Source organism: Anticarsia gemmatalis, chromosome 2 (genome assembly GCF_050436995.1).
Source record: "Anticarsia gemmatalis isolate Benzon Research Colony breed Stoneville strain chromosome 2, ilAntGemm2 primary, whole genome shotgun sequence".
NCBI classification, from domain to species: Eukaryota; Metazoa; Arthropoda; class Insecta; order Lepidoptera; family Erebidae; genus Anticarsia; species Anticarsia gemmatalis.
In genome coordinates this window covers 6336398-6356074 of record NC_134746.1, presented here as the reverse complement: position 1 = coordinate 6356074, position 19677 = coordinate 6336398, and the positions used below count along the sequence as shown (strand labels likewise).

Genomic DNA, 19677 nt, shown 5'->3' with positions numbered 1-19677 from the left:
CACGTTTCAAGTTTGACAGAATCTAACATTTGATAATATAGGTAGTTCCTCAGTTCCTCACAGCTCCTAGGTGCTATAGAAACTGTGAGAAATTGAGAACTGCTTTATAGTTTATACATTATTTGTTATGCACAAATGATGAATTTAGTAACTTTTAAGTTGCATAATATGCGAGCATCGGGTAGCGAACATGTATCCAACTAGTATTATACTCGAGTATCGTACCCTACAAGTATCGTAATGGGAGAAGGGCCTTAGAGTCAAATAACTAGGTGACAAACACGCATTGAATCACAATAATCAGTAGTACTTTAAAACACCGTCTTCCTCCCTACACGTAAAATATGTGCTTTTCTTTAATTTCTCGACTGTCTAACTTCTGTAAATGAAGTAAACACAATAATATTCTATGAAAAAAAAAATACAGTAATAAAATTCATATCATCAATTTATTTGGGTACTTTTAATAAATGCATGTTTGGCTACAATCTATTGCAGAGGGTATTTTATAGAGCCTTGACATCTGAGTTCTCTGTGGTACTGTTCTTCTCGGCGGCTGAAGCACAAATCTTCACCTTCGACTCTTCACAGCAGAGAGGCTCGTCCGCGGTCAAGTCGGCGTACGCCCACGGTCTGTCACACACCTTAGCGAATGCTGATAACTGCAACAAATAAAAATAAAGGAATAGGGATTGTATTCATGAAAAATCATAGTTGCCTATCAGTATAAGTATCATTAAAAACTATTTTTCGATGTCGTCTTTGCAATAATATTGAGTTTTACTACTGTTTTACCACAATTAACGTTGAAAATTATGACTTTTGTTGATGACTTCCCATAAATTTTTTGATAGCTAAGTCAGATTTACCTTCAATTCATTAGCGTTTTTCAACCTATTGCACAGCACCTCTGGACCTTTGGCCTTAGTCGCTGTAGCTAGTGCGTTGCATAGACTCTTGCACGTGCCCTCGCCCTCCATATCGCACTTGACCACTAGGCCAGGCATCTGAGATAGTAATGGCTGGTCCATGTCGTCTAACGTGCTCGATGAGAACCCGCCACAAGTGCAGTTCCCCTTCACCGTGTCATCTGGCGCTGCTGTACTGGAAAATAAAATATACATCAGTTAACTCACTGCGCTATTGAATAAGGACGCTGATTACTTTAAGGTCTGTATTATTAGACTGATATCAACTTTACTATCGAATCGAACCTACAACCAACTTTAACAGTATAGAAGCAAGACGATCACCCTTACCATAACGCTATTGTTAAATTTCACCACGTGTAATTTAATAATAATAAAATAACTCTAATTAAATAACTCAATAGCTAGTAAAAATCAAAACTTACTTGCTATTTTTTTCTTGTGCCAATACGAGGTTGAGTCCAAACAGCAGAATGATGCAGAGGTCGCAAAGCAGTACTTTCGGCGATGACATGATGACTGACTGCGAACAGTTGAACACTGAACTGATGCAGAACTGAAACCTGCCACCTTTATATACGTAGCCATTATTTGGAAGTGGTTTGTGAGAATACGGTGAATATGTTTTCAGTAAGTAGACAGGACAGTCTCAGGTTGTATAAGGATTTGAATTATGAAGCTTCTTGATGACTTTCGAGCTATCGATCTAATAAAAGTCGTATACTTAAGATTTCGTCCTTCATTGTGTGCTCGATTCATACGAATAAAATCAAAAAATGCCAATCATCAATTTGTCAATCGCTGATAATACAAGGTAATATAGTAAAATTTTTCTTTATGCAGTAATCGTGATCTCATTACGCTTCGTTTCTTGATTGATGTCCATTGACTTCAAGGACTGAAGTTTGAATTACAGATTGTGTGGATATTAGAAAATTTAGTCTTGAAACATATTTTCTCTCGACTACGACGACCTACCTTCTGTTGCATTATTAAGATTTTATATGCACCAACTTAGGTAGTTCTACAAACGAGACCACTTATCTATCGCCTAAGTTGTACGGCTTGTCTCTACCAACACTATTGAGCATTGTGGGACAGTCTCAAAATATAAGTGCAATAGAGACACCACGTAATACGGCTAACTATTGTTTTGATATGAGCAGATCGGATTTGTTATGCTTATACTCTTATACAATACACCGTTACTGGGCTGCCTGCTCAATAACGATGCATACAGACACCACCTCCACTTGACACCTACTCTGTGAACGGAAATAATTACGGTAATAAGTTTTTACTATAAAACTTAAGAATGCTTCTTAAAGAAATAAAATAATTTTCTATTCCTTGAGTACCTGGATTATACATATTATCCAGTTTCAGTAACTACAGATCTGCAAGTGAATTTAATCGTTTTTTAGACATATACCTTCATGCCACTTAGTAGGTACAGTGCTATGGTACCTACACAATTGGCATGTCCTCAAAGGGATATGAAGACTTCCTTTTGTGATAAGATTTATTACCTATGAGTACCCCTATTTTTACTGTATGAGTTTCCCTATTGAAATATATGCAACAGTCATAGACCGTAAAAGGGTTCAACGAAAAATAAAACACTAAAGAATTAATAAATCTTACATTTTATTACCATGTTTACAAATTAGGGATATTGGCAGTCTTATTACAGACAAATGGCGCTAATAAAGATACAATTTATATGTGATATACAGTCCTAAACATAGACCATTTTTTAAACCCATATATTTCTATATCTAGTTCCTGAAAATGCTCAATGAAATGCTTCCAAAAATATTTATATTTGCAGAATATTTGTCAGGTTTAACAATTTGAATCTAGTCACAATATAAAGCAAAGTTTGTTAAGTACATGACAATAACAATGTCCACAATTTATATTAATACCTACTAATAATAAAATATAAATATTATAAAGCTAAACAGGTTGTTTGAACATGCTAATCTCAGTCGTTCCCAGTCAAAGTCGTAAACATGCTTGCGCTATCAGGATGCTACATACATCTCCTAATGTTAGAGGATGCTTTTGTTTGACGTGGGAGCCCTAGTAAGTAAGGACATTGAAGAATTTTGCGTTTACCCACAGAACTAACTAGCTGAGATTTGCATCTATTATAAAACATTGGAACATACTTGCCTTTATACCTATAATAGAAATACTTGTTGTACTTATGTCATAATATTATTTATCGCTCTTTTACCAGTATTCATTATCTAAACATACCAAAGATACCTCTTGATGCCTGCTTCAAGAAATTAATATCATTTAATGCCTCATTTTAAGAACAGTTGCAAACTTTTGTGCTTTTATTTGTCAGTCTTATTCACTTAAAATTTGTATTGGTATGAAATAGATGAGTCTATCAATATTTAAAACAAGTTACTACACCTTCTAGAAGATCTATTATGTCACAAATTTTCCTGATACATTTTCTTGAAACAATTATTTGATAATTTTAAAGTTTGCTTCAAAGATTTTTAGTTTACACCATACAAGTAAAACAAAAAAATCCAACACATCTTTGTCATAAACAATTCATTTATTATGCAAGACTACTTCAGAGCTATTCTCCTCTTGTCAGGCATCAACCAGGACCATAGAGTTTTACACTAGTTCTAGACTATTGTTTATAAAAGTCACAAGTGGCATGGAACTCTTACACTAATATACAGTATACTCTTAATTCTAAGGAGGAGATTCACTATTATCTTTGGGGTGCAGGCTTTGGTTTAGGCATCTTGGCTAGCAATCCTTGTATCTCCTTCTTCTCGTCATAACTCTTCCACATTTCATACAAGTTTATGATTGATCTTACTATTTCTTGAATCTGAAACAAGATATAGATTTTGATTAACTGCTATATGTATGTAGTTTATCTACAGTTTTTTCAATATCTCTTGTAGAGTAAAAATATGTAGTTTTAAATAAATACTATATAGCTAGATATGTATTCTGATTATGCTTATAACATGTCCTATTATAACTTAGAACATAGTCTATTGTGAACTGTAATATTATACCTTATCCATGTCTACATTGAGTTCAGCAAACCAAGGTTTATTGCTTTCCTTCCCAAGCATCACACATGCTATGTGGAGAGATGCTATTGCTATCTGAAATAGTAATAATGTAAAATTAGTATAACTACATTATTAAGTGTACTTAAATTCAAATCTTTAAAAAACTTTACCTGATAAGGAGGGTACAGTAAACTGACATCAGTTCTGAGTGAATCATTCACAATTCTCCAAGCATAAGTCAACAACTGGTCATCCTGCCCAATATCTTGTACAAACAGCAACAGAGGGCGATACGGCTGGTACACAATCAAACAACAGTCGAGGTTCTCCAACAAATAGAACTCACATTCAAGAATGTGGTTTGTTCTGTAAGGAAACTCTTGCTGGCCATATGCATAATTAAATTTATTCTTAATAACAGTCTGACATGTTGTTATAAGTCTAGAATTTGAGATCACACCAAATTCTTCCACTTTCGAAGCGAGAAACACGCAAGTAGGTGCAAGAAGCAATGGGTCAATACATTTCAGGGAATTCCTTGCATAAAACCTTTTAAAGTACACTGTAGCTGTCGCTATCACTTGTTGACGAAGTTTAAGCTGCTCGCCAAGGACCTGAATAATACTAGCAAAGAAATTGAATATTTTCTGATATTCTTCTTCGGTAAGTATGGCCAAATCATGTTGACGATCGCGTATTAAATCCTGTTTATCCAATATCCATTGTTGATGATGAGAACTTTGCCAAAAATTGCCTGCCATTATAACAGTAGTTAAATGTTACGTATAAAATGAAAAGAGAGAACAGAAACAAATATAAATTCGCAAAACTTCTGTTGATTTTGTTGACGTTTGGCAAACTTGACAGCGTCATGTAGCGATGTCAAGTTGACAGTTGATATAACCGCCACAGACTAAATACTCTTCAACGTTTTATTTTTCCTCGTTCGATTAATAGTGGTTTCTAATAGCTGCCGTAAAACAACTGGAGCAATGATGCTGGCTCGCTGCAAACGAATAGTAGGTCCAATAGGAAAAAAGGACGGGGTGCGACGCGACGGCGAGTACTTTGTGCAGTCTGCACTGCATCAACGTTTTGTTTGCATCATTAAACGGCAACTTCTCGCCCGAGTTATTTTACTGCACTTATGTCTTTATACATTCAAAAAGCAAATTGAGATCTCCATTAAGGGTTATCCATAGAACTTTCAGACAGATACTCGCAGATATGCAGATATGCTTGACAGTCATACATATGAAATTGCTGTGGTTTTTTTTTTACACCTACTCATTAGTTACTGCTCTCTTGCTCTTAACTCTTATAAGGATCTAATTCAAGGCAGCTGCGCAAAAGTCAATATAACTACTTAACAATAATAAAATGGCAGACAGGAAACAAATTACGGATTACAAAGGAGTCGCACAAGACTCAAAATAAATAAAAAAATTAGTTCGACTAGCTGACCCGCGCAACTTTGCCTGCGTCACAAAAGAGAGAGTGGGTCATAATTTTCCTCGTTTTTGTTACATTTTTTACTGGTATTCTATTGGTCCCAGCGTGATGATATATAGCCTTACTCGATAAATGGGCTATCTATACTATATCTATACTAATATTATAAAGCTGAAGAGTTTGTTTGAAACATTCTTTCATTGTTAGATAGCCCATTTATCGAGGAAGGTTATAGGCTATATATCATCACGCTACGATCAATAGGAGCAGAGTACCAGTAAAAAATGTTACAAAAACGGGGAAAATTTTGACCCATTCTCTCTTATTATGTGACGCAAGCGAAGTTGCGCGGGTCAGCTAGTTTAACAATAAAACTGAAAGAGTTTTTCAAATCGGACCAGTAGTTCCTGAGATTAGCGCATTCAAACAAGCAAACAAACTCTTCAGCTTTATAATATTAGTACAGATTTTGAGTTATTTAACCAATTATTAGTATGTATTATATTATTAGAAGGCTTTCGATGTATTTAACCGTAAAAAAGTAAATAAAACAATCTTGGGTGTGGAACATATTTTGTAATAATGAGTATAATTTTGTTTCTTAATTATCGTGTAATTGTTGTAAATAGATTAGATTACACATTATGTACAAAGCAATTACAAGCAAACAACATGTCGATATGAGAACGAACACACGTTATCTAGTATCTTTTTTTTATTCCAGTCTTGATAAGCTCTTTATTAGATTTTAACCAAAGATGTCGCTGACAGTGAAATCTTTAAGAACGTCATTGATGACATCGAAGAGTTCCTCGCTGATGATGCGACTAACGTTCTCCATTTCATTCTGAATTATCTCCTGACTCACATTCTGAATGGTGGCGCTGATGAAGTTGTTGATGAGAGCGGAGCCAGTCATACCAGTGATATTGATCTGAAAAAAACAAACCTTTGTTAAACTAAACCCTCATACGTTATTACAAATTACCTATTGTTTTTACTTTCACCGTATTACATTTATAAGTACGTAGGTATACATCATTGAAACAGCAAGGATGTTTGCATACCTGAGTGTCATGGATGTCAATCTTGATGTTCAGCTCACGAAGCACCAGGTGTCCGCCTCCAAAGATGTTGGTACCCATCCTCATGTCCAAGTCAATGTCGATGCGGTTAGCGAAGATCCTATTAAAAAAATGGTTATTAATATTCAATTTATGATGGGGATAAAAGAGCAGTGATAGCCGAGTGGTATAAGTTGACACCTCCCACGCAAGTGGTCGCAGGTTCGAACCCGAGGCAACACACCAATGACTTTTCGAAGTTATGTGTGTATTAGAAATAATTATCACATGCTCCAACGGTGAAGGAAAACATCGTGAGGAAACCTTGCATGCCTAAAATTTGTATAATACATTTATTGAGGGCATGCGAAGTCCCCAACCCGCACTTGGCCAGCGTGGTGGACTCAAGGCCTAACCCCTCCCTCATTACGGGAGGAGACCCTTGCCCAGCAGTGGGACAGTAATGGGTTAAATTTATTTATTTATTTTATTTTATGATGGGGAAACCGATAACGTTATATTATTTTGTGTTGTGTAGTTACCTAATGTTACCACCGGCTCTGTGAGAAATAAGTGCCACACGAGCGCGGGCATCGTAACTTCCTGCAAATAAAATATCACATTTTTGGCTAATTCTGAAGAAACATGAAACTTTTAATAACCTTAATCTTAACATTGATTCGTTGTTAAATATTACCGGTAATGGTCAGCCAAGGTACTGTGAGCGTGATGCCGAAGGTGAGACGGGCAGCGTTGACGTTGATACGATCAGCTACGAACCAGCGAAGACCCTCCATCCTAAAGTTGTTGATTTGACCTTCAGCGACAACACTGCGAAACGAAGTTATTGTGTTATGAAAACATAATTTCCATTTTCCCAACTTACTTACGTAACAAAATGTAACTATGTAAGATCACAATGATGAGCACTAAGTAGGTACATGGTACGGCGACGGTGAATTTATTGCGTCTAAGACCACACAAAACTGTGATCTAGAAAAACTGAATCTTCTTCTACGCACTCCTACGCTTTGCAAGATCTTGGAGCAATTTTAACTAGGACAATAATTTGCACATCCAGATAATTACTTACCCCACAGTGCGGTATTCAAATGGTCCGATAATAGGGATGACCAAGGGATCAAGGGGCGGCACATCATCTCTTCCATTGATCACGATATCTCTGAACTCCTCAAGAATCTCAGCAATGGCGCCGGAGATGAGGCGGAACGACAGGACTTCTTCTAGAGCCTGAACTTGAGATTCAGAAAGATCGACTTCCTTGATCTCTGCGATGTTTTGTGCCTCAACGGCAAGTTCATAATGGCTATTTTCTAAGTCCTTTGTTACACTAATACCTGCGAATTACGTAATCGTAAATTTGGCTATAATATTTCTTCGTCAAGAGATCGTCCTCAATTAATATACTTAATTAGATACCTACTTTACAAGCACTTAATAACGCAAAAGCAAAATTATACTTTAAAATAAACAAGAATTTGTATGAGGGGTTAAATTTAGTCCAAAAATAAAAGCTTACTAACCTGGGGGCAGGATTTCATTTTGCAGATTTGCACCGTGTGCAATAGCGCACACGGTTAATGCGATCAGACACAATAATTTCATTTTCTGCAACAAAAATAAATAAAACTTTAATACTTAAATCACAAAAACGCATTAAATTTTAATTTACATAATGAGTGTAAGTACCGGTATCTTTTTCGCAATTACGAAATTTTTGTTAGTTTCGTATATTTATATCGTTTGTTGATCTGTTTATCCGTCGATCAATCATCATTAAGACCCAATCTCAGCGTATGAAGGATTAAAATATAAAGCTTATTGGTTATCGTTCGTAGTTCAGAAGCAGCTGTAATGTAATAATTCTGTGATAGCAAACCTAATACCGCAATTGAATTATAAAGAACGTATTAATTTAATATTATAAATTTTGCATATACGTAAAGTAGAATCTATTCTTTATCTTATTATGACTGGTGGGAGGTCTTAATCCTAGATCTTAATTTACTTCCTTGCCTCAACTCGTTGACCGTACAAAACCCATATTATTATAATCTATACCCTGGAACAAAAACAACCGACACAGCTGATGGAAATCGGGTCCAATACATGAAGTTCTCAGTTCTATGATCCTACCTTCTAGCATCATTGCGAAGTAACTTGGAATGACATTTACGGACCCAAAGTCAAACCCAAGATCTTTGCATAACGGTAAGAAACTTTAACTATGGCACTCTACCATAACGGCTAAGCTTAAAAATCCTACGGGTATTAAATAGAAATCATGTTTTGCGTATCTCAGCAGATTTCTTAGAACTAACTGGTTTTCTAACTAAAGGGTTTAATAAATTAAGTTACCTTATTGTGACATACGTATTACTGGGTAGTGGGAAATACGTCGGCATTGTTTGAGTAGGAAATATTTTATTATTTGCTGTTATGTTATGTTCGCCGATAGTCTTTGACAACAGCATTGCGCATTATAGGGCTTGATAGTAGTTATACGTAGTTATTTCTGTCATTGGTAAATACACATATACTATATCATTACATCTAATCGCGAAAATTTCAGCAATGTCATGATAAAAATGTAAAGACATTGACATCAACGTAATAATGAAAACGATTTCTTCTACGATCATGTTAACGACATATCTACTATAACAGGTAAATGTATGATTTGATCACTAATCTTCATCGAGTCTCATAAAACGTCTTCTCCCCTCGGCTTTAAGATCTCTATTCCAAGATGGCATGAATTAAACGTGCTATTGTGGCGTGTGGAATCTTTCAAATATCTTTGAAAATTACAGCTGGGGCCCACAATTTAACGTGCTTTCTGAAATACGGAGGAACTCGATATGTGTAACAGAAAAACGATCCGCGCGGCGGTAGTTAACTAAATAACCACGAGCTCCTCAGCCCCTTATTTTAGTCTATCGCTCTCAATATCCGATGGTCCACGAATGGCCAACGTCCAGTCGATCGCGAAGAAATATCTAAAAGCCAACTGGCCATGTCGACCGACATGGTTGGACCGACAAGTTGGAAGTTAGGTGGCTCATCTAACATTCTAGTTAGGGGTCAAGTTAGCACGAAATTATATAGCTCCAACTTCCACTATGACATCACTGAGATAGAAACGACAGAGATCCGTCATGATTGAGTCATCCCAGATACCTATCATAAGATTTTATCCTCGCATTACAAATAATAACTTCTGTAATTAAGATAATTAATTACTTGGGTCTGTATGATTTTGCGCAAATTACCTGCATGTTCATTATTATCTCCGATTGAAATGTGCACGTGTTTAAATCTGAACAGGAAAACATTAACGCTCTGTAAACAAATTGCGAAATTGTCTTATCATTTTATGATTTCAGATTACATTAAAATTTGAAACTGTTCGGTAACCTAACTGGTGGATAGGTATCTACTTAACTATTATTTATGTAGGTTCGGAAATTCAGTGTCGTTTTTTTAAACAGATACTTTAGACCAAATCACAAACATATAACAGCGTTGATTCGCATTATATTAATGTAGATGTGATAATAATTTCACACTAATTAGTTTAGTTTGCGGTTTACATAGAATGCAGGCGTAGTTACTGTTTTCTATCGATTGCAAAAACGCTAAAAAAATTGTTGCAATTAGAACTAATAAATACTTTTTTGCGATAAATACAAACAGTGACTAATTATTACATGATTTGATTCTTTTCATTACACGCATATTAAAACAATTAGGTACGCGTGAAGTTACCAATTATGTACCTTTTTATATTGTACATGCCGATACGTAAATAAATAAATACTTATGACATGTATTCAATAATTATTTGACTTCTATAAATCTACATAAAACAAGAGCAAACTATCTTCATATAACAAAAGCAAAGTATTGGCTATCGTTAAAAAACCTAATTCTTTTTGGTATGAATATTACCTAAATGCTAGGTCTCACTGATCTAGTATCAAATTTCAATGAAAAAGAAAAATGAATGGCGACATGCTTTGTATTGTTGCTGCCAATGTCTGTAACAAGTAAAAAAACTATTTATGATGCCTTATTTTAATTATATTATAGTATTTTTCTTTTATAATGAGTTTGACTATGAATATTTTTTTTAATAATATAAATTGAAGTAAATATTTAAAATTGATGTTGAATAAATATTATTAACATAAATAGTGCATTAATTGCCTTCCCATTACATTAATTATTTACATTACTCACTTAATAATGCATGATTCACATAAGTAATTTTTTCTATTAATAATGATGAAATTACTTTGTTTTTCAGCGCTGAAAAACCAATTACTACTAACATAATGAGTACAAGAAAGATAAGTAGAATATGGTGGTATTTAAACATCTTAAATACAGCACAATAAATTACTTTCTCTCAGGACGTCGAAATTTAAGCAATCATGAAAATCTTGTCTGTGATTGCATTGTGCTGTGTGTTTGTTTTTCAGGTTACAGAATCTCAGAGTAAGTTATTAACCGGCTGTTTGTTTTTGCAATATCAATCATTCAATGTAAAAAATTACCATTACGCTACTGTCTCATTGGTTGACACTTCGGAGACCTAGCCAGTGGGTCCACCTTTTACAGCGACCTCGAAGGTTCTCCTCCTGAGGAAAAAAAAAGAAAGAAAAAAGATGGTTGAGACTTCGCAACCTTTCAATATTTCTTTTTTTAACCACTTCCGTGGCAAGAGTTACTTAGTATTACTGACTTTGCTTTTGTATAAAAGCTTTTTTTGTGTGCAGGGAGTAATTCGGACCATCATAATGCTCAAAATGCTGAACAATCCGAGGTCCATCGCAGACAATATTATGATGTGCAGTTAAGGCAGATACGTAAGTCGAAAATTTAAAATTTTATGGATTCTAATCTGAATTTTTCCTTAACCAACAACATGAGCTCTATCGTAAAACTACATAAGCCATTTCGTAATAAGATATTTCGTAATATTTAAGACAATCGCTGCCCAACAAAACATGGGTATTCAAAATTGTGTGTATTAGACGGTCAGAAGTGAGCTGCATTATATCTTGGGGTAGAGTCCCAGAATTTCATACCTACTTCTGTAATGAGTCTGGAGACTTTTGCCGAAAAGATGGTTGTTGTTAATTAATTACGAAAAGCATTCTTTTTAAATCCCTACGAGACTCGGTTTTTTTTTTGCGGAAATGCCGAAAATTATAAGTTTGCATCCGGCCAACCTAGCTCGAGAGTGCCTATAGTAATAACTACTTAATTTTGGGTTTAAAGATTGAAACGAATGTGTTTCAGCAATAAAGCAGATAGGCCCAATCCATTTCCATGGAGTGATCGGTGTTCTGCCGCCCAAATATTTCCCATTATCAGAAGAAGATAAATTCGCCAGTAACAAGATATTGAACAATTTTAAATACATGCAGCCATTCTTACCTGACACCTTAACTATACCACAGGTTTCTGTTACCTCTCCCGGATCATATAGGTAAGTTATTATAATTATAATTAAATAGTTCAGCTTGCGTGAGAAAGGATATTAAATTGCTTAGCATGGAACTGCAGTCACTTCAGACGCTGTTGGTATAATATTATACGTGGCATAAATGGGTGCAGGAAACACAGGCTAGTATTTCATTTGGAATTCTTTTATTTTGTACCCGGATGAGACCCGAATCAATTGATATTTCGAGTCACCAAAAATCTTGGTGCCCACACCATGATATCATATTTATAGGTGACAAAAATCCTGAATTCACTAATTAATAACGGTGTACTGAAATAGCGTCAATGTTTCAAATGTAAGAATTAGTGACGGCATCTTTTAATATTAAAGGGTAATGCGTTATATTATGCCTTTTATTGCATTTTGAAAAATTAGGGCCTTTAATTACAAATATCAAGTACTACGGAATAAATAAAATGAATAATTGATACTTAAATACATTTTCTTGGTTTTCATTTTATTCAGTACCTACCAGTAAAATCTAATATATAAAATTCTCACGTCACAGTTTTCGTTACTGTAATCCTCCGAAACGGCTTGATCGATTCTCATGAAATTTTGTGAGCATATTGAGTAGGACTGAGAATCGGCCAACATCTATTTTTCATGCCCCAAAGTGACACTTTTTTTTAAATTTTATGGCAAAACAACGTTTGCCGGGTCAGCTAGTATTATATGAAATTATGAAATAAAATACTAGCTTCACGTTTTTTAATACACATTTTATTTCCTGCAGCCAATTAACATTGACTGACATACAAGTGGCCGGAATCAAAGAGACTGGACTCAAAAGTTTAGAAGTACGTCTACAAAACCACAGAATTGACTTCGCTGCCATCTTTCATAGCATTTCGGCTGGTGGTGAGAAAACAAACTACCTAAAACTTATTACTTACTCTAAAACTTACTCGTAGTTTAGATAAAATATATCGTTAGTAGCTTTAACAATAATAATATACTTTCTGGTAATAATCCATTCTGTTTAATGTTAGTTTATTGTTACTTACTTACAACAAATTTCATTAAATCTATTAGTCTATCGTCCTCTGTAGGTAAATCAGATGCGATTTTTTTGTTTACCTATGAGTTTATTTTAATCCGCTTTTTTATTTTAGCTGAATTTGAGTTCATTGAGAATGTGGGAACTCCAGTAATAGTAAAGGGACGTGTAAGGTGAGTGGATTTGGATCTAACTTAGGTATTTTCTAGACCTACGTCTAAATTATATAAGTACTTAATAAGTGCGTCATATACTTACCTAAAATGAGTTTAGGTTTAGAATGTTAGAAAGGCTTGATCATCCCGAAGAGTAAATGAGTTTTGAAGAACAAAATAGATATTTACTTACTAGTAATGTTATGTAGCTTTTGTTGAAACGTACGAAGGCTTGTGTTGACTCGTATTTTTAATTTTTATGTTAATAATAAATTAAAATATTTTAATAAGTTATTCATGTCATCTTGTTCATCTTCAGGTTGCCAGTTCAATACTTACAGCCTGTAGGAGCTGTCGGTTTACGCAAAGAACGTAGAAATATGTTTAGAGAAGTTTACCAACTCTTCTCCGGTGATGTCGTATTAGAAGTACCGAATATACAAGTGAGTAAAAAGTACCTTTTTAAATACTTAGAAATATTATTTTGTTTTGTTATGGCACTCTATTCGTCATCAAAGCAAAATAATCTTTACCCGCCCAATCCGCCCATTTCATCGACTTGTTTTTTAGTGTTTGAAATCATCTTAATCATAGAAAATAGAAGACGTGGGTATAGTATATACATTCTTCTTTTCTAATTAGTAGGAAATCGTTAAGGAAAGGCGATGTCTTATACGCTGAACTTTTTAGCAAGACAATCACTATAACTAATTAACAAATGTATTATATATGTTTTTTTTTAAATTGCATTGGTCAATTATTTAAACACGCGGCATCGTCAGGCCGAAATCCAAAGACAAAATAAATTTAACGTATAATTGTTTCAGGTATATATTGATTATCAGAACGCAACCAATCATGATCTAGATGGGGATTTCATCAAAAGCAAAATACTGATAGGCAAGATCGAGGATTTGCTTGCAGACGCCATTTTGAATGCAGCTATCAAACAGGTCAACAAGAGATTTGAGTCAGTACCAGCGTCGCTTGTTCAAAGGTACTTGTCTAAATAAGTACACGTCTATTGACGAAAAAATCTTTGTAGATCGTGTTTGAAACAACGAAATAAAAATATGATAGCATGATAATTTAGATTTTTATATAGAACCTTTCCTTAAGCTCCTATATCTAAATTAATTCCAACAAGACAGCGGTAAGATAATAATTTTGAACAATTTAGATGGATCTTGTTGTTCCTATGAATTCTAGCTAAGCGAAGTGATGAGAGACGGTAGGTATAACAATATTGAAAGTTTGACTGCCTCGGCGCTATGGCGCGGTCGGGGGATAGTGTATGCGCCTTCCGCGTAAGAGGTCTCGGGGTTCGAATTCTGAGTCGGACCAAAAAGTCTTTTCTTAGTTTTCTTTTAAATATTTCTCAGAAATTGCCCAGAGATGAGGTCGTAGACCTCCATGCCTCGCGAGGCTTGCGGAGATCACGTAAAGCTTTCGGCCCTCACCTGATCTCTCACTGGCCTTGTCGGTTATCCCTGCCACTGGACTATGAGAGTAATGGGAAAGGGACCATTGTGAAGTACACTTGGACACTATAAAGAAAATCCTACACAGTTGACTGTTTTAATAAAACTGGCCACCATAGCCGAAAATTGGTCAGCCTCCGTGGCGCAGTGGTTTAGGTCACGTCGTACCGTTGCGTCGGGAGGTCGTGGGTTCGATTCCCACACGGGACAATTATTTATGCGATCCACAAATAATTGTTTCGGGTTGGTTGTACTTTGTGTCCGTTGTTTGTATACTTATTTGTAAAGGTCTCCGCGACAGAAGAGCGATTCTTAGTGCGGGAATTGTCTTAAAAAAACACATACGTTTAATTTATGGATTCAAATGAAACAAACAATTTAGTTTAATCCTTATCTTTTATTGCTATTAAATGTACCCAGGAATTGTTCAGGCGTGACGTTTGCTAGATACTCGTTAAGTGTGCTGTTCACCATTTCTGTCGCCACATCTACCAAGGTGCTGTGATAGCTTTCGATTATACTCAATCCTTCAGTATTTAACACTTTGTTGATCGGCCAGGAACTATCAGCTAAATTGACCTGTGGAATTAACGATAATGAAGCTAAAAAGGTATAATATAAGTATGTTTTGCAACAGCCGAGTGATGATAACAGAAGTTAGAAGGGACATAACAGAATATCTTACGTAGGTAGGTAAAACAACGAAGAAAATTCTGCGACGGAAATACATCGAAGGAACGCAGAAAAACCAGAACATTATTTGTTTTTCATTATGGGTTTCGCAGTTGATAATATTGTAATTGTAGACAATTACCTGAGCTCCCGCTACGCTGAAATCCAACTGAAGGTTATCTACTTTCATGCCAGTCCCAAGTGATCTTAAACTTATCCCAAACGTAAGCTTAACGTTTTGAAAATTCACACTGGAAAGAAATAACAGTTTTACAAAATAATTTAGACTATCTGCATTTGCTGACACTATTACATATGTATAAGTGCAGGAAGGGCTTACCTCTTTTAAGATGTAAAGAATGTTTTTTTCGGCAAGCATAACCATAACTTACATCTAAAGAATCCCATGCATACTACCTAGACTTGCTATATTAGATAAATACTCCATACCTATAAGGCATTATGTATTTTCTGCGTTGAAAGAAATTAGTAGGTGACTTTAGAAGTCTGACGTAGCGCACATGCGATACACATCGCTAGGTTAACTGCTCTCCTGGTTTAAAGCCGACACCTGAATGAGAATGTAGGTGTCTGGACACCTACATTCTTAATATAGATAATATCAATACTTACAACATAGATCCTGAGCCCTTTAACGAATAAAAAAAGTAAGCGCGTCCTTTCAAATTGTAATTATCTGAAATTATTTCCAACATATAACAATTAATATAATAACTGTGTGAAATTGCGATAAAAACACACCTATTCGATATAATTAGAGAGTAAGTATTTAGGTTAATCATTATCTGAGTACTAGATTTCTTTAAGCTTCGTTTTGTAGTTTGACGTGATCGAGTAACAAACATTTATTTATCCAAACATCCTGATATCTAAACTTTTGCATTTATAACATAAGTAAGATAAGTTAAAGGTAAGATGCTATACATAATTACCTGCACTTAAAGTAAGTAATGGAAATTCAACGATTCCGGTGGCATTTAATACATCAGTTGCAGACGCTGATAGTTCCTGCACCTCGAAGTTATCGACGCCGGTCAGTGTCATTTCACCCGTTACAAACGTTACCCTGGATTATAAATTTACATTGAATTTTATAAACGACACAATGTGCCTGCCTGAAGTAATTAATCCTGAAGTTCGGCTTTATCATTACGCTTTAAGTAACTGTCTAAAAGTGACTAAACTCTAGCACCCTTAAGAGTAGGTACCTACGTTAATTAAATTTTTTGTAGGTACGGCAGAGGAACTATTAAATAATGAATTAAATTCTTGAATCACTCACATTGTCATATTTGGTTGCGGATTTTCAGTCACGATTTACGATAAAACCGCTTCTTATATAAGTACTTACTTTATTCCGAACCCGGAGTACTGGCCCTCGAAAGACGGCATCTCTATAATATTGAGCGGAGGAAGAGGAAACGGAAGCTTGCAGCCTTTCTGCCATTTTGTTAGCAAATCCAACAGTCGCTCTCTGACACACACGTTAGCTGTCGGCAAAGGTATTTTTCTTTTATTAGATGAGTGAAATAACAATTTAAGAATAATAGGCACATCATGTGGATAAAGCGTTTAGCGAGCAACTTATTTTGCTCCCTTTTGGCCAAAATCGGCCCGATAGACACATTCAAAAGTCAATGGATGTCAAGTGGATACGTGTCGTACATGTTTTTTTTTTTTTTTTTTTTTTTTTTTTTTTTCTTTTTTTTTTTTTTTTTTTTTTTTCGTCAGGAAAACCCGTTGGAGTCGATGAAAACGACCCACCGGCTAGGTCCCCGCTGCACTGGGACTGCGCAAACGGGGTATGTGGTCCGCCGTAGAGCCCACTAAAAACCTGACGAGTGTCCAACCGCTTCCGCAAAGACGTGCGCCGGGATAACCGCTATGAGCTAGTACCGCAAGACGCACGCCATGCGCGGCTCGCCCCCCTGTAGGAGGGGCCCTACCCTGGGTGATGCCGCCTGGGTGGATAGTGACGGCATCAAACACCATAGACGATGGACGTGACACCACCCGCCCATCACCTATCTTGGGAACCTCACCTCTCCTGTGGGCGACGGAAGTCCCATTCCGCCACCCGGAGGTTCCAGTTAAGGAGGAAGGCGGCGCAGGTGCGCCGCCCGCCTGCGCCCGACGCGGCGTCGGCGGTTTGGATCAGCGAGGGGATCGAGCTCCCTGACCCGCTCCGCTTCCTCCTTGCGCTTGATCACTTCTTCGCAGAAGTTGATCATAGCGCTCCACGCCTCGTCGCTGTCGACCATGGCCTGGCACACAGTCGAGAGCGACAGATCGGCTCCGATGGCGTCAACAAGCGCCGCACGCGGCCCCGACCACGCCGAGCACACGGCGAGTGTGTGTTCCGCCGTGTCCTCGGCGCAGCCACAGTGATGGCAAGCCATCGTCGACTCCCTGCCAATCCGACACAGGTATCTCCCAAAGCAACCGTGCCCGGAGAGGACCTGCGTCAGCCGGAAGGTCATCGACCCGTGTCGCCTGTTGACCCACCGATCCAGGACCGGTCGGATAGCGCCGATGGTCAGTACACCGGCGCTTGGCTCCTCCAACCGCTCGGACCACTGCCGGAGGATTTCGTTACGGCCTTCACGCCGTGCGAGTGCTCCCGTTGGCAGCAGTCCGGTCCCCTGGTCCCTCTCTGCTCTCGCCTGGCGGTAACGTTCCGCCAAGGCACGGGCCTCGAGGTCCCATGGGGGAGTCCCGGCGAGGACACATGCCGCCCCAAAGCTGACGGTCACGTATCCCCGTATGGCCCTGTTCGCCATCACACGCTGCGGTCTCTGAAGGACCGCAATGTTCCGGCGATTCAGGGCATCCACCCAGATGGGCGCCCCGTAAAGAGCCATCGAACGCACAACGCCGGTGTAAAGCCGGCGGCATGCACCCGAGGGCCCCCTCAGGTTCGGAAGCAATCTTCCCAGTGCCCCGGCAGCTCCAACAAGTTTGGGCGCCAGGCGACGGAAGTGCTCCCGAAAGTTCCACCTGCTGTCGAGGACGATACCTAGATACCGCATCGTTTTACCGACGCAGATAGGAACTCCGCCCACCACTAGCTGCGCTCCGCCCGGCGGCGCCTGCCGAGGTCCATGAAAACAAATGGCCTCGGATTTGTCTAGGGCAACCACGAGTCCCAGGCGCCGAATACGGCTGACAACTTCGGCGACGCCGGTCGTGGCCAAGAGGGCCGCCTCCGGGTATGTATCGCCGCGGGCCGTGACGAGGGTATCGTCCGCGTAACAAGTCACGTCGACCCCCGCCACGAGTGGTTCCCGCAGCACCCAATCGTAGCCGATGTTCCACAATGTCGGACCAAGTACCGACCCCTGTGGAACACCGCACTTGACAACCCTCTGACGCCACCCATCTCGCGTGGGATACGCTACGGACCTGTCGGAGAGATAAGATGTTAACACTCTCCGCAGGTACTCCGGCACGCGGTGGTGGCTGAGCGCAGCGAGGATGCAGCTCCAGGGAAGCGAGTTAAAGGCGTTGGCGATGTCAAGAGACACCGCCACGACCACCCCTCGCCCTTTCACTGCATCCCCAATCAGGGATCTCACCCGCGAGATCGCATACGACCACCCACCTGTTGCCTTATATTGTAATCAAGAGAATACATTCCTCCTAAGGTATTTAACAACTTTGCGAGGTCTCTAAAATGAAATGATTACAATTAATATATTATTATGTTAATAATAATTATACACGCGGTTAAAATAAATAAATTTAGTAGGTACTTACGCGGAATATCAGCTCCATAAGTATAAGACAATATTCCTAGAAAAGCGACGATACCAATAAGTTTGTGAACGCGATTCATAATAGTGTTACGCCTTGATAATTAAGCATACAATGGAGCATAGCAATTTGTCTAAACCATATTTATACAGCAGGTACTCAGGTAGATACACATAGATTTAATAAAAACACAACCTTGCCCATTTATAAATATTTGATGATAACGCAGGCAATAAAAGCGCTTTGAGCAATATTTGTGGCTTAATGATTTTAATCCATTGAAAACAACGTGAGAATTACACAGTTACGGATATTTATTTGTCCGTTTCAAAAGTGGATTTCACGGTACCTTAAGATTAAAGTAAACTCAAAGTGACGATTTCAGAATATTTCAGATGTGTTGTTTAAATCTGAAGAAACGAAAATACTTACGTGCAAAATACAATTGAACTGTTACAAGCCCATACATATACCATCCTCGGTTACGCTGCGGTATAAGCAAGATCAGACCGTCTGTCAATCCGTTAATAGTAAGATATTTTTCTTGGAAGA

At 37.7% G+C, this 19677-nt stretch overlaps 5 protein-coding genes across 5 annotated transcripts; 1 reads left to right on the top strand and 4 right to left on the bottom strand.

Annotated features, from left to right (window-relative positions):
- Positions 1-430: 430 nt before the first annotated feature.
- Positions 431-1477, bottom strand: LOC142978296 (uncharacterized). The gene is made up of 3 exons (XM_076122674.1): positions 1355-1477; positions 870-1104; positions 431-662 (listed from the first exon to the last, which is right to left on the bottom strand). Exons 1-3 carry the CDS (start codon positions 1441-1443, stop codon positions 507-509), a joined length of 480 nt encoding a protein of 159 aa, XP_075978789.1. The 5' UTR covers positions 1444-1477; the 3' UTR covers positions 431-506.
- Positions 1478-2544: 1067 nt separating this feature from the next.
- Positions 2545-4886, bottom strand: CycC (cyclin C). Its single transcript, XM_076127409.1, has 3 exons — positions 4162-4886; positions 3992-4084; positions 2545-3798 (listed from the first exon to the last, which is right to left on the bottom strand). Exons 1-3 carry the CDS (start codon positions 4750-4752, stop codon positions 3676-3678), a joined length of 807 nt encoding a protein of 268 aa, XP_075983524.1. The 5' UTR covers positions 4753-4886; the 3' UTR covers positions 2545-3675.
- Positions 4887-6004: 1118 nt separating this feature from the next.
- LOC142981456 (uncharacterized) lies at positions 6005-8257 on the bottom strand. The gene is made up of 7 exons (XM_076127395.1): positions 8218-8257; positions 8052-8136; positions 7601-7865; positions 7205-7338; positions 7050-7110; positions 6511-6628; positions 6005-6377 (listed from the first exon to the last, which is right to left on the bottom strand). The coding sequence occupies exons 2-7, from the start codon at positions 8131-8133 to the stop codon at positions 6192-6194; spliced, it is 846 nt and encodes a 281-aa protein (XP_075983510.1). The 5' UTR covers positions 8134-8136; positions 8218-8257; the 3' UTR covers positions 6005-6191.
- Positions 8258-10870: 2613 nt separating this feature from the next.
- LOC142981450 (uncharacterized) lies at positions 10871-14286 on the top strand. The gene is made up of 7 exons (XM_076127383.1): positions 10871-11028; positions 11310-11399; positions 11836-12025; positions 12780-12904; positions 13159-13216; positions 13518-13641; positions 14026-14286. The coding sequence occupies exons 1-7, from the start codon at positions 10965-10967 to the stop codon at positions 14209-14211; spliced, it is 837 nt and encodes a 278-aa protein (XP_075983498.1). The 5' UTR covers positions 10871-10964; the 3' UTR covers positions 14212-14286.
- Positions 14287-14948: 662 nt separating this feature from the next.
- LOC142978285 (uncharacterized) lies at positions 14949-19376 on the bottom strand. The gene is made up of 6 exons (XM_076122664.1): positions 19129-19376; positions 16724-16862; positions 16305-16438; positions 15985-16048; positions 15494-15602; positions 14949-15258 (listed from the first exon to the last, which is right to left on the bottom strand). Exons 1-6 carry the CDS (start codon positions 19205-19207, stop codon positions 15070-15072), a joined length of 714 nt encoding a protein of 237 aa, XP_075978779.1. The 5' UTR covers positions 19208-19376; the 3' UTR covers positions 14949-15069.
- Positions 19377-19677: the final 301 nt, after the last annotated feature.